The 15,013-nt window shown below is 43.1% G+C and overlaps 1 protein-coding gene across 1 annotated transcript in view; it reads left to right on the forward strand.

The window, feature by feature from the left end:
* Positions 1-15,013, forward strand: part of SORL1 (sortilin related receptor 1) — a 179,197-nt gene that overhangs the window by 98,015 nt on the left and 66,169 nt on the right. The window contains exons 16-21 of the mRNA XM_050755570.1: positions 53-138; positions 3,424-3,596; positions 4,671-4,802; positions 6,782-6,873; positions 8,069-8,315; positions 9,002-9,140. Of these exons, the coding sequence (XP_050611527.1) occupies positions 53-138; positions 3,424-3,596; positions 4,671-4,802; positions 6,782-6,873; positions 8,069-8,315; positions 9,002-9,140 (869 nt within the window). The remainder of the gene's footprint in view (positions 1-52; positions 139-3,423; positions 3,597-4,670; positions 4,803-6,781; positions 6,874-8,068; positions 8,316-9,001; positions 9,141-15,013) is intronic.

Here is a 15,013-nt window from a genome sequence, read left to right on the forward strand (position 1 = left end):
TGTGACTGTTCTTCCCTGTTTCTGACCTCTTGCTCTTGGGGTGGGGTGACAGCTACCGGAAGATTTCTGGGGACACTTGTAGCGGAGGAGATGTTGAAGCGCGACTGGAAGGAGAGGTGGTCCCCTGTCCCCTGGCAGGTAAGGGACGTGGTTTCTTCCCTTTCATTTCTTGAGACGTGGTTGCAACAGTGTCATGATCTCACCTAAGTCCGAGCTTGTGGCTCCTGTAATTGAGTGGAGAAAAACAATGGCCATCACAAGCATCACAGGGCTTCCCCTTTTCCCTAAGGTTGGTGTCTACACTCAACTTATGCATAGCCATACCCTTTTTTAGGAATGGAAAGTATGTTGTGTCAGCTCAGTGTCTTTGAGGGAAATCCCTTTGTTAATTGAAAAATATTGATTCAGCATCCACTGGGGTAGAAAGGTGCCCATGGGCTTCTGTGTGTTCCTTAATCTGTTTGTCAAAGTTGAGTATAAAGAGGCGTGTGGCTTCTTAGGAAGTAGCTGAGTAGTCTGTGTTAATTTTATAATAAAAATAACTGTACAATTTTAATGGAATTTTATAGATTTCAGTGTACTTTTTTATGTGTTGCCAGTTTAACCCTTTTAACAACTCAGGGAAGCAGATATTATCACTTTTGTTTTTTACTTTTTCATGAGGAAGCATGTTCAGAGGAAGTTAAATGGCTTAAGGTCACACATCTAGTAAGTGACAAAGTTGAAATTCAGACTCTAAGCCCCATGCTCTTCATTGGACATTGCCCAGAGGGCAAATAAATGTCATTCTCACTATTTTAGATAATCATTATGCATGCTAATTAAGAAAAACTTCTCTGAAATGATTCATATGCTATAAAGGTATAGTGTGTTTTAAAATGTTTCTGCTAGATTTAGTGGTGATGTCACATGGGATCTTTACAATAGAGACGTGAAATTATGGTACTTTGACAAATAATCTCTTAGCTGCTTATTTTTCTTCACTCTGTTTCCAGTTCTTATTCATTTAAAGCTTCTTTATTCCCTCCATGCCCTCTTTCCTGCCCATACCTCTTGGTGAAGGCAAACGGCTGGAGTTAACTTCCATCTACGGTGGGTGGTGTTGTCTACGTGGACAGCCATAAGCACCGAATGAATCATGAAAGAAGCATGTGGTCTCCACAGGCAGGGCAGGGCAGCCCTGTCTTTTGCTTACTGCTGCCAGCTTGCCCTGGTGTTTTTCATGCTAAGCTCGTTAGTCCCTTAATTTAATCTTTCATCATTACCAGAGTAATTAACATACCTCACTATGGAGACTTAAAAAGAACCACCACTTCAGCAAATTCCAACAAATGAGCAGATAATATTCAAATATTTCCCTCACAAGAGCTGTTATTGATGAGGGCGTGGGTTAGTGGGGTTTGAGTGATTGCTCTTAAGGGGCTGGAGTGCCTACTTTTGTAATAAATATTTCTGAAGATAATTCAACAAGGGACAAAACAGCTTGTTTAAAGCCATCTTAAACTGGCAGGAAAGCTGTTTTCTCTTCTACCAGAAGATAGAACAGGGAATGAAGTGGAGAAATCTCATTCCATTGTGGGCCACCTCCTATGTAGAAGAGAGAGAGAGAAAAAAGGCATGGAATAGGGGGCAGGGATATACCAGGAAAGGAAAAGATGCTTTCATAGGACTAGTGGAGCCATAATAACTTTGCAAAGATGAGGTAATCTGGGCATCTGGAAGGATTTTTTAAATGCAAGAATTTTTCTTCCTTTACGATTACTATGAAAACACACATTCCTAGGCTGTGCTCATGTATGGCCAGGACCAGCCAAGAATTCCATTCCTTTTCTAGGTTAAGCATTGCCCACTGGAACGCCACATGCTGCTCTGAACATAATCCTAAAACAAGTATTTCTGGATTCAGGTTCTACTTTATGGGTATTGGTTTCTTAAAGGAAAAAAAAAATAACCCAAAGTGACAGAATGAGGTTTATAGATGCTGGAGAGAGATGTGGGGCAAAAGGCTCACTGTTGCAAAGGTAGCTTTCATGTCCCTATACGTTAGCTGGCCCCCTCCCTGGGAATGACAGTGGGAAGGTTTTCTTGGCAACCAAAAGGGGAGGTAGGTTACCATGTGATGGTAGCATAGATAACTTCTAAAGTGACCTGCAACCAAAGGAAAAGAAGGAAAACTTACCTTACTAAAAATTGTAGATAGATTTATTTTTTGATGCATTATCTGTATTGCAGCTTTTATAAAGAAGGTGATAGGTACATGTTAAGTCACTGAGTGTATGGAATCAGGAAGTGGGCAGGAATGGCTAACCCAGGCATGCAGCAAAAGAATTCAGATTTGCATCTTGGTTCCATATGCAACACACTGTCAAGAGGCACACTTTAGACACAGATGCTGTTGTGCTGCTTGTGTCCACTCCTGGGGAAGAATCTGGATGTTTCCCAGGCTGTTCCCTAAGTGGAAAAGAGAGTGTATTGAGTCTTCCTATTTCCAGTTGTCTGACGTTAGGTAAGTATCTTCAGCACTCAGGACCTTCATTTCTACATCTTAAAAATCATCCACACCCGTGTCTGTATCATAAGAGAGAGCACAGTGTAGTAGTTAAAGCATAGACTGTGGATCCAGAGTGCCTGGGATCTGATCTCAGTTCTGCCACTTGCTAGTTGTGTGACCTTGGGTGAGTTACTTAACCTCTCTGGTCTCAGTTTTCTCATTGTAAAATTTGGTTAACAGTAGTTCTACCATCGGGCAGTTGTTGTGAGTCTTAAACAATGCGCAATACTTAGTAAGCACATTATACACAATATGTACACAATTTGTATTTGTTGAGTAGAAACAGATTTTTTGTGATGATTATGTTGTGCACCATTTTCTAAATAGCCAAGAACAAATGCATTATTATTATTTTGAAGATCTAAGAGGTTGATGTAATTGCCATATGGTGTTGTAAACAATATGAATAAGTGAGCACATTGATTAGAGAGCTTAGTTACAAGGCTTCAGTGACTAATGGTCTCTCGTCAACAAGATGATGGTGCTGTGGTGATAGCAGTCACGTGAGGAGGGGGAACAGGGCGATTGGTGTAATTAGGTTGGCAAGTGTGACTTGAAGACTTGTAGGCTTCGCCCAGACATATGGTTGTTGGAGCATGCATATTGGGAGATTCAGATGAAAGAAAAACGTAACAAGTAAAAACACTTGCAGATGAAGAAACAGATTCACTGAAGTTTAAGTCACTTGCCTGAGGTGGAAATGTGATTCCGTTATGCACCTCCTGAGTCTTGATTTCTGTGCCCTTCACTGGGTCCACACCACAAGCCAATGGATTTGAGGTTTGTGTGTGAGAAACAAAGAGGTCAGATGTGCTAGGACCTCTTCAGCATCCCCTGGGTCCAACCTCCCACGTGTCTTGTGTGCCTGGCAGAGGAGAACGAGTTCATCCTGTATGCTGTGCGGAAATCCATCTATCGCTATGACCTGGCCTCGGGAGCCACAGAGCAGCTGCCTCTCAGCGGGCTACGGGCAGCAGTGGCCCTGGACTTTGACTATGAGCACAACTGTTTGTATTGGTCCGACCTGGCCTTGGACATCATCCAGGTGAGTCAGCGCTTGGCCTCACTGTGGGGGCTGTGCATTGTGACTGTCCCGTCCTGATAAGCTTCATGCAGAATGGCCTATGGAAATGGACAGTTAGAGGTTTGTAAGTGTCGCTCATCTCAGGGCCGACAGGTAAAACTTTCCGGTCTTCTGTGTTAGTATTTTTCTTTCTCTGTCTTCATCTGGTCATATAGGAAGCATAAAGAAGGCCCTAAATCCACAGATGTGCTTGAAAGTGAGGTCTTGCTTTGCCTGCTGGGAAGGTGTTGGGACTAATAATGTAGGATGATTAGTTGCCCCCTATTGTGCCAACTGCCTCTTGAGCATCTTTCTTCCCAAGTCATGATACAGTAACGCTTGACTTACCCACAGCTCACATAATTATCCACTTCAGCTGTTCTGAACACAGATAAGAACCAGGAAGCAAGCGTTAAAGAGCCCTGGACAGGCCAGGGAGATAGCCATACACTCAAACCCATGCATTTAAAGGAAAGCTATTTGATCTTTATTCATTGTCTGCTTAATCCTTTTAGAAAAGCAATTCCAACAACTTTGTATCTAGATTCCCAACCCAACAGAAATCTTACAGTGCCTGGGTGTTTGAGGGGGTTGGGGTGGGGGATGGCGGTGATGCTGAATGGAGCTGTCCAACAATAGCACTTGATGGCTAAGAGCCTCACAGGGAAGAAAGAGTATAAAAGCAGACACAAGAACTTAAATATAACAGCAGTCTGGTTTCACTTCTTTTAAAAGCAAACAGACTCATACATCTCAATAATCTCCGACTTTATTGTTGCGATACAGCATAATTTAGTGACCAGTGTTCATAGTGATAATGCAGAGTAATGTATATGATTAAATTCTCTTTGTCCTGCTTAAAAAACAAAAATGTAGTACATTTTAGAAATGTTTTCATGAAAACCCGGCTTCATGGGTCTGGAAAGTTTACTAACATAAAACATCTCATCCCTTGCCAGTCCTACCACTTGAATAAAGGTTACCCTTCATAGGACTGACTTGGCAGGCGGTCATTTGAACAGTTCCTAGCATTTATTATGACTTTTCTCTCTTCAGCGCCTCTGTTTGAATGGAAGCACAGGGCAAGAGGTGATCATCAATTCTGGCCTGGAGACAGTAGAAGCTTTGGCTTTTGAACCCCTCAGCCAGCTGCTTTACTGGGTAGATGCGGGCTTCAAAAAGATTGAGGTATGTGTATTTTCGTGCTGTTCTTAATTAAGGGAGTAGGCGGGGCACCTGGGCTTTGAGCCAGATTTGACACAGAGGCAGGGGCCAGTGTGTCAGATTACTCTGGAAATTTCCTGCGAGTTTCCAGAGAATGGACCAGCTGAGCCTCTGGAGAGGAGAGAAAAGGGGGTAAGTACCTGGGAGTTGATCTTTTGACTAGCAGAAGCTTAGCTAATAACAATAAATGGTAATATTATTTTTATTTTATTTATATATGTACTTATTTATTTTATTTATATATTATTTTTGTTTTATTTTACTACTTTTATTAAACATGATGGCAAAAACTAAAATTACTTTTGCATCAACCTAATATGGTATTATTATAATACTGTAACAATAATAGTCTAGTATTATTTTAGTCAATTAGAGTGATAGCAACAGTATCATCATCGTCATCATCGTCGTCGTTATTAATCCCCATTTCTCTGCAATGTAGCTATCTAGTAACCTGTCCCGCCTTATATACCCAAGGCAAGGATAATGAATGACCTCTAAACTGCCAAATCATTGTCTTGAGGAATGTAGTATGCTCAGCTCACTTCATCAGCACCTCTTTATACTGACTCTGCATGGAGAGATGGCATGTGGGTTAAGTGGGAAGTGCAGTAGAAGCAGGGAGATGCAGAGAACTAAGGGGAGTTGTAAGACGAAAGACACAGACTTGGGAGATAGACCGGGGTGTAGGCTTGACTCCACTAGCTAAGCAACATGGGGCAAGGTGCTTATGCTTTCTAAACTTCAGTTGCTTCACGCGTTAGATGGAGATTCATTTATTCATGCAACCAGTTGACAGGGGTTCTCTGCATGATACATGTGGTTTAGGTTCTGATGATACAGCAGTGGGCCTGATTCACACGTTCCTGTTCCCACAGAGCTTAGATTTTAGTGGAGGAAGCAAAATAATAAATCAGTTCTGTTGGTGATACTTGCTGCAAAGACTCTGAAACAGTGCAGTGTGATTGCACTTTTGGAGAGTGGGGCAATATTAGAATAGGCAGACAGAGCAGGTAACTTGAGGTTGATGTCTGAGCTGAGCCAAGGATGATCTTGTGTCCACCTCATGGGGATGCTGATAGAAGTGAACTGGCATCTACTGAATGCTGCCCTGGTGGTCGTGTTATTGCTCTTTCTCTCCTTTCTTTAGTTACGTGTGGTCAGCACTTGGCTAGGGGCCAGAAGAATGCAGGTGGTTGGTCACAAGCACCTACCTTCTCACAGGCTGTGGGGTGACCACTGCACAACTCAAATACTGTTGGTGCAAAATGATGTCAAATGAGCCAAGGTGCAGAGCTACTGATGCTTATAGGTCCAAGTGGGTCAGAGAGTTAGGAAAGGAGGCAGGCCTGGCAGTGAGGTTTGAAGGAGAGTTATGCCTTGATTAGAGTAAGCAGTGAGGCAGGTGGGTCCAGGATGGGATGTGGCAAGAGCAGACAGGAGTGAGTCTGCATCAGGCTTAGAGAAGCGTGAGATGACCAGCCCGGCTGATGGAGAGGAGCAAGAATATGAGTCCCACCTGTGGACTCTTCATTGCAAGGCTGTGACATTGAGAATCTGTTTTATGGGCAGTGTGGAGCCATCGGTTGCCTTGGAACGTGGACTGACATGGGATGGTGAAATAAGTCAATGCTTATTTGCTTATTATTTGAGTAATTTACTTATTGATATTGCTTTGTCCAGATCATCATGCCCTGGAAACTGGTGCATTCATGGTTCTAGCTCCTCTTTCAGACCACTTGAAAAACATCCCATGAGTCAGAGGAAGGAACAGTGCATTGTGACTAGAAGTTGGGGCAGATTTCCCAGATGGGTCGCATCAGGGAAACAGGCTGGCGTGGAGGGGGCATGTCTGTAGGCAGAAGCTGAGGAGCCACCTTTGGCAATGGGGGTCTTTAAGGAGCTCAGATCCGTCTCAGCCTCTTTCCCCCTGTTTTTGTCAGGTAGCTAATCCAGATGGCGACTTCCGACTCACAATCGTCAATTCCTCTGTGCTTGATCATCCCAGGGCTCTGGTCCTCGTGCCCCAAGAGGGGTAAGTGTTGCCCCAAAAGGAAATCAGTCTTGCATCCAATGCTGCAATAATAGATTCTCATGGAAACACAGACAGTGGGACAAAAACCTGTTTCTCATGATGGTGGTTGAAATGATCTATTAACTGAAAAGTTAATAGAGACCACAGCTTAGTCACCATGGTCAGGTAACTCCATTCACTTTTTGTTAGCCAGTGTCAGAATCTCTTTAGGCATCCAGATGTCTTGCATCTGTAGGTTGTTTCCCTAGAAAAGTTGATGTTAAAAGAGAGCCTCTGTAGACCTAGATAGGCCTGCTTGGATATTGTGAGAACTTTCTCTTGAGTTTTATGCATGGTACAAACATTTAATTCATTCCATCTTTCCCCTGCCTTCCTAGCATGTGTAGGTTTTCTTACTTACAATCAGTGTGCACTTGGGGAAGGCAAAGGTGCTTTTTATTAACTCATTAACTGAAGGAAACATAACTAAGAGGGAAATCCCTGATTTGACATTCTGGCTTTTCCTCTCTCGTAGCATTTATGATAGAGAATTGGCACAATTTTTTCAAAGAAAATTCTAAGAGTAATGTATGTACTTGGTTGACAGTATTTAGAGAGAACAGAAGTTGATAAAAATTTTGCTTCCTTCCTTTTCATTCTTAACCCTTCACCCTCACACTTCCTAGTGGTAATCATTGTTAATAATATCTTGTGTATCTTTCACGATTGCTTTTACTTATGTACAAGTAATGTCTTTGCAACACACACACACACACACACACACACACACACACATACATGCCAAATAGAATTGTAGTAGAGTTTCTATTCTGTACTTTTTTAAACAAACTTAATATGTATTGAAGATAGTTTTGTGTGAGCACGTATAGATTTTTTAGGTTTCAGAGTATTCTATTATACGTACCATAATGTGTCACCTCCTCTGCTGATTAACATTTGGTTTAATATACAAACATATACATTTCTTTGTATATTATCTTTGCATAATTTGATTTTATCTGTAAATTCTAGTAAAGGGATTTGCAGGTCAAGGAATTTAAGTGGTTTCAGGTATTATCATTATATATTGTTATAATAATGCTGAAATAACCAGCTGGATCATTCGAAAGGGGTTTCTGACCTTTTTTGGAGTAGTATTTGAGCTCCCATTTCTCTAGTCCTGGTGAGATATGTGTTCTGTCCCCATTTCCGCCAGGGTGATGTTCTGGACGGACTGGGGAGACCTGAAGCCTGGGATTTATCGGAGCAATATGGATGGTTCTGCTGTCTATCGCCTGGTATCAGAGGATGTGAAGTGGCCCAACGGCATCTCTGTGGACGACCAGTGGATTTACTGGACGGATGCCTACCTGAACTGCATAGAGCGGATCACGTTCAGTGGCCAGCAGCGCTCCGTCATCCTGGACAACCTCCCGCACCCCTATGCCATTGCTGTCTTTAAGGTGAGTCCGTTTGCTGCCGCCGTTGGACAGTCAGCTCCAGTGGGTGAGGACATATGAGGTCAGGAGCCTGCCGTCCCTGGGCTTTGCAGAGAAGCTGGGTAACTTCTTAAAGATTGCCTTTTTTCCAAATTTGAGATAACTTATTTTCAGTCCTATGGAGGGATGCCAGGCAGAGGCGCCAGGGGACCAGGCTCCCCTGCTGTTCACATTTCAAAAGGTTAAAAGTGAAGGCTCTTCCCATGAACATTCCCAGTTTGTCCCTCAGCGTCAGTAGCCTCATTTCGGGGTGGTGTCTTCATTTCTTGTGCACTTTGCTCACTTTATTCCCTGATGACTTCCGGCGAGCTCTGCACCACCTACAGTGCCTTGCAGTTCTTTTCCAACTCTGGAGAGCAACATGGCTCTCCCCAACTCTGGGAAGCAGATTTCAAACTGAGGGGGTTGGGTTCATGTGATAAACTTGAATGCTTATCAGATAGTTTCTTTTGGGCAGTTTCTTCTGTGGCGTTATATGGTGAGGTTTGGATAAAATCGCTGTCCTTTGCATTTAAGTAGAAGCTTGATCGGGCCAGTCATTCAGCCAGTAAATGTTAGTTGTGTCCTGCCTCGGGGAGCTCTTACCCTTAGAGAGGGATCGGAATAAAGAACTAAAGAGCTGGGCTAATGGGCGAAGGTTTTCTTTGTAGAATGAAATCTACTGGGATGACTGGTCACAGCTCAGCATATTCCGAGCTTCCAAATACAGTGGGTCTCAGATGGAGATTCTGGCGCACCAGCTCACGGGGCTCATGGACATGAAGATTTTCTACAAGGGGAAGAACACCGGTAAGGCAGAGTCTCTTCCGTTGTCTCTGCAGAGTTGATCTCAGGAAAGGGGCTGCGTGTGGCCAATCTGCTCAGAGCAGGAGCTGGCAGCCTGCGTCTTTGTTGTCACGACAACATGCACATTATTTAATTTCTTCCTAATGACATCTTAATTTCTTTTCTAACGATACACACACAGCTGGAAGACAGCATGTTGTTGCCTGCCTAGAGTGTTGGTGCTTGGTGGGTAATTACACCCTCCTCCTGCCCTTGGCCCCTGACTGATTGGTGGCGTGGCTTCTGTTGCAGCTGGGAGAGTCCCAACATGTGCTTAATCCCTGTTTGGCACACTTGCAGGAAGAGACTCTGGGCTGGGTGCTGAGATCGTTGCTGCTTCCCGCCAGGGCCTCTTGCTTGTTCTCTGGTTGCCCAGATGACCTATTGCTCATTGCCCATACCTACCTCTGCTGGAATGGCGCTGTGTAGTTAGGTGTTGTTTTAATTAATTTTTCCCACCATGAAACTCTAAACCCCATGAAGAAAGAGATTGTCTGTTTTATTCCCCGATAGTTTTACCAGTGTCTAGCACTTTGTAGGTGCTCAATTCATATTTGTTGAAAGAATAAGGGATGAAAAGGGAGGGGAAGAATTGCAGTGAGTGCAGACAGTAGCCGTTTTAGAGATCTATCGGGTGAGGCTTCAAGAACTGCTATGAGGCTTTGACCTGCTAGTCCTGGAGTCTGAGACTATTCAATGGAAAGCCTTTATCATTTCATGACTGCTCTTTAATTTTGCTTATCTCCCAGCCTTACTATTGATTCTAGAGGAGAAAGATCAGAGGATTACCAAGAAGAATAGCCCCTTTAAGAATTTCCCTCTTTATCTCAGCAGGATTGAATGGCATCCTGGGTTTGCTGATTCTCCTTTATTGACAAACTGCTAAGTTTTCTGTTCTTAGCTGGAATGTTGATATTGTTTTATGGTTCTTGGCTGACCCTATACGAAGAGAAAATTGACAGGGGAAATAATACAGTTATAGATACCATTGTTATCCTCTTGGGATTGTGAAGATAGCTTGAGAACACCCTGAGAAAACTATAAAGTGTCTTACAAATGTAAGACGATATTATTTGTTATGTCTTCACCACTGACCTGTGAGGTAGGGAAGGCTGGTGTTATGATCCATGGTTTATAGATTAGGGAATTAAATCTCAGATATCAATTAGCTTTCCCAAAGTATCCTCACTAGTTTAGGAGCTGGCCTTTTGTTGCAATTCTGCCACTACATGGAGAAGTCACATTCTTTCTTAGAGGAGGCACCTATTTTGAAATAAGGAGAGTTGAAGGAATCTTGCTTCTCAGCTCCAGTGACTGAAATCTTTAGGCCTTTGTTTGATGGAGGACATCCACCCCTACTGATCTGACTTGCTAGCTAGCAGAGTGGGTTTCTAGCATTTCTCCAAGTGGATTTTTAGCATTTCTCCACGTTACCCCTTAGTCCAGTGGGTCTTCATTTTCACAAGTGCTTGTAAGCATGTGTTTGATGTGCGCACAGGAGCTTCTGAAACACTGTGTGCAGATGAAGCCAGTGGTTACCCAGTCACAACTTACTTCCCAGTCTTGACTGTCCACTTCATCCCAATAACTTGAGCACAGCTGACACAGGCAGTCATACCCGTGACTGGGGAGCAGTGGGGGAAGAGGGAGTTTGTGGTCTCAGCACGTGCAAACATGGTATCTTGGTGCCGGACAGACAGGCCTACAATCCTCACCTTAGGTATAATTTCCCTTTCATGCCTCAAAGAGTCATCTTCATTTAAGCTAGCCAGAGTCATTTTGGGGCCCAGAGTGAGGTCTGGATAGATGACAGGCTGGTTTAAAAGGGAGATATGTATTAGCAAGGCATAGTGGCGCGCATCTGTAGTCTCAGCTACTCGGGAGGTGGAGGTGTGAGGGTCACCTGACCTCGGGAGGTTGAGGTTGCAGTTTAGCCGAGATTGTGCTGCTGCACTCCATCCTGGGTGACAGAGTGAGACCCTGTCTCAAAAAAAAAAAAAAAAAAAGTTTTGGGGGAGATCTGTGTTGGTGAGTAGAACACAGACCTGGACCTGTGCAGAGGCGGCTGTGACCGTCCCTTTGGCCGTGGCCAGTTTTCGCCTCTCTGTTCCTTTCTCTGTTTGCCTTTGGGGTTCTCTCTTATTCCCCTGTGGTTGTGAGCAGGATACTTCCAGAAGACCTCCTGGCTCCTAAGGCAGGGCTGGAGAAAGATGTTTTTGTCTTTCTCTGCAGCCCAGTGTGGGTCAAATCAAAACTTCTGCAGTGGTGTCTGGCTGTCAGCACTGTCTATGAGCACTCCACACCTTTTGGCCTTGAACTCTGCTCTAACCTGCTTGCTTTTCTGGAACTGAGAAGATACTTGCTTTTTTGGACACTGTATTACAGATCCATGGTGTGTGTTGGGAACTCCTGTCCATCTTTATTATTTTTGTTGTCTCCTCCTAATATATTCAGGACTTTCTACAGTAGTCTCCTACTTATTTGCCATTTTGCTTTCTGTGATTTCAGCTACCTGCAGTCAACCACTGTCCAAAAATATATATAGAAAATTCCAGAAATAAATAATGTATAAGAGTTAAATTGCTTGCTGTTCTGAATAGTATGATGAAATCTTGCACTGTCCTCTCCCTGTTCCACCTGGGATATGAATCCTCCCTTTGTCCAGTGTCTCATGCTGTTGATGCTGCCGGCTCATTAGTCCCTTTAGGAGCTGGCTGGGTTATCAGGGTGTCAAAGTATTGCAGTGCTTGTGTGCAAGGAACCCTTATTTTACTTCATGATGACCCTATATCTCAAGAGTAGTGATTCTAGTAATGTGGATATGCCAAAGAGAGGTCGTAAAGTGCTTCCTTTAGGGAAAGGGTGAAAGTTCTAGACTTAATAAGGGAGGAAAAAAATCTTACACTGAGTTTGCTAAGATCTGCTGTAAGAACGAACCTTCTATCTCTGAAATTGTAAAGAAGGAAAAGTAAATTCATGCACAGTATTTATAGGGTTTGGTGCTATCTGCAGTTTCAGGCGTCACCTGGGGGTCCTGGAATTGGGGACTTTGGAATAAGCGGGGACTACTATATTAACCAAGTGTTAAATAATAATAATTGATAGTAACGACATTTATTGAGGGGTTGCTGTGTTGTAAGTACCACAGTAATATGCTTTGTGGGCTTGTATAACCTCACTTCGTCTTTCCAAAGATTTCCATATGTACTATTAATATTTCCACTTTATAGATGACAATATGAAAGTCTGGTTTAGTAACTTGTGTAGGTCACACTCTTAGTAAGTGGTAAGAATTTGCACTGTGGCTCGGTTGACGTCAAAGCTTGAACTTGGATAAAAGCACCAGGCTCTGCTCCCTCTGCCATGTGTTGCTGGAATAGCAGTGCCCTGGTAGTGTGACAGCAGTTCAGAAGTACTGTTCTAGATTTTGACTGATGATTGTTCCTGATTAAAATGTTGTTCAATTGCAACATTTATCAATTTGAAATACTTGGTTATAAACGGATAACAAAAGATGCATTTTTCCTTTATAGCTAGCTGGTTTTTATTTTTTATTTTTATGTATTTAGTTTTTTTGGAGACAGAGTCTCACTCTGTTGCCCCGACTGGAGTGCAGTGGCGTGATCTCGGCTCACTGCAACCTCTGCCTCCTGGGTTCAAGCAATTCTTGTGCCTCAGCTTCCTAAGTAGCTGGCACTAAAGGCACGTGTCACCATGCCTGGCTAATTTTTTGTATTTTAGTAGAGATTGGGTTTCACCATATTGCCCAGGCTGGTCTCGAACTCCTGAGCTCAGGCAGTCTGCCCACCCTGGCCTCCCGAAGTGCTAGGATTTACAGGTATGAGCCACTGTGCCTGACCACTAGCTGGTTTTTAAACGGTATTACTGGAATCTATTCTTTGTAAAGTGTGTTTTTTCTTTAAAGAGGTTACTTTACAAGATTGTTGATGTATTCAGTTGCTCCTGCAATGGCTCTTGGAGCTTTGGAATTCTTTCAAAGTTTTGGAATTCTCCTTTAGAGCCTGCAGTAAGTACGTGCTTTTAAATATCTGTAATGAGGGTACGTATTTATTATTTGAGGTAGATTTGATTTTGATAATTGCAAAGTGTATAGATACTTGAGATGATGACATTTTTGGCTCCTAAAGTATTCCTGGAGGAATTTTCCAAAGAGGAAATATGAAAATGTTCTGAACATGGCCAGTGAAGACGTCACGGGGCTACGTGTTTGATCTTCTAAGGGAATGTCTTTGAAGATGATTGCTCTCACTTGTCCGCTCTTCACATTGAGATCACGGTTTTCATATTGCTTGGTCTACTCAAGACAGTTGGCATCCTGTATAAAGGGTCTGTGGCTGTGGTGGAATTGCCATCATAGGAGTTCCATCTTCTTCCAGGTTCTCTCTGATGCAGCTCTCCCGTTTTCCATTCTCTGGCTTCCTACCAGCCTAGACATTCCTGCCCTGCCTGCCTCTCATGATCAGTGACCTGGTTGGCTTGGTTTGGAATTTGTCCCTGGTTACTGCCTCAGAGTACAGTTTCATACATCTCTGCCTAGATCAGCCTCCTGAAGTATGATACCCCATTTTGAGTTCTCTGCTCTTAGCTCTTGCTTGTTTGGATAGGAATATTTGCTCTGCATATGAAAATGTTAGTTACGTTATTTTACAGACACGATCCCTGTGGAAAAAATCATCCTGTAGTAGAGTAGATTTTTTATTTGTTTGTTTTGTTTGTTTTTGAGACAGGCTGTGGCTCCGTTGCCCAGGCTGGAGTGCAGTGGTGCTATCTCAGCTAACTGCAGCCTCTGCCTCCTGGGCTTAAACGATCCTCCCACTTCAGCCTCTGGAGTGGCTGGGATCACAGATGTGTACCCAGCTAATTGTGTTTACTTTTTTTGTAGAGACGGTCTTCACTATGTTGCTCAGCGTGGTCTCGAACTCCTGGGCTCCAGTGATCCTCCCACCTCGGCCTCCCAAAGGACTGGGATTACAGGTGTGAGCCACTGCACCCAGCCAGTAATAGAGTATTTTAAGATAACATCATATTCTGTTATTGTTCAGGATCTTGGAACATTGAGTGATATATTGTCCTTTGAATACAAAACACATGTTCCCACATCCTTGTTTGAGTTGTTTCTCATGAGTGGTGGCTCTGTGTCAATTCTGCATTCCCTCTTGTAGCCAGTGGCCTGTACCTTTGAACTAGAGGAGCGGTCTGTGCCCACTAATAGATCAGAGTGAAGTGATGTCGGGGGCTTCTGCTGTAGTCACCTGGTTAGTCTGCTATGCTGCTATGGTAATTAAGCTGTTATGATTGATTATTTACTGAACCTTTTGGAATGTTTCATCATATGGACTTCCCTTCCTCTGGATGTGTGTGTTTTCTCTCTTTGGTAATACCTCTTACTCTTTTCCGTGGCATCATAATAACATTGTTGCCATAGCGTTGTGATTTTTATTTTTATTCATAATGTAGACTAACCAGTGAGGTGCCCACACACCCAAAGCTACTGAGTATATTATCCATATTGACACTGATTGCCATTAATGAACTACATCTAACCTGTAGGCCAGGATACGCATGACTTAGATGAACGCTTGGCTGGATGGCAACAGATGATTTGGATATGGTGCTGATGCGTGGGAGGGTGTCTCTGTCCATGACGTAGCACAAATGAAGAATTAGCAGTTGAGTTTTATCTAAGTTTTTGTATTCATTTTCCCCATTTTCATGATTAATAATTGCAGTCAAAAGAAAAAACATGATTTCACAGTTTCTGTGACCCCATAGTTGTATCATGTTTCAGATTGTTATAAAATGGTTTATATATCCTC

The sequence above is a fragment of the Macaca thibetana genome, chromosome 14 (genome assembly GCF_024542745.1).
Source record: "Macaca thibetana thibetana isolate TM-01 chromosome 14, ASM2454274v1, whole genome shotgun sequence".
In the NCBI taxonomy this organism is placed as follows: domain Eukaryota; kingdom Metazoa; phylum Chordata; class Mammalia; order Primates; family Cercopithecidae; genus Macaca; species Macaca thibetana.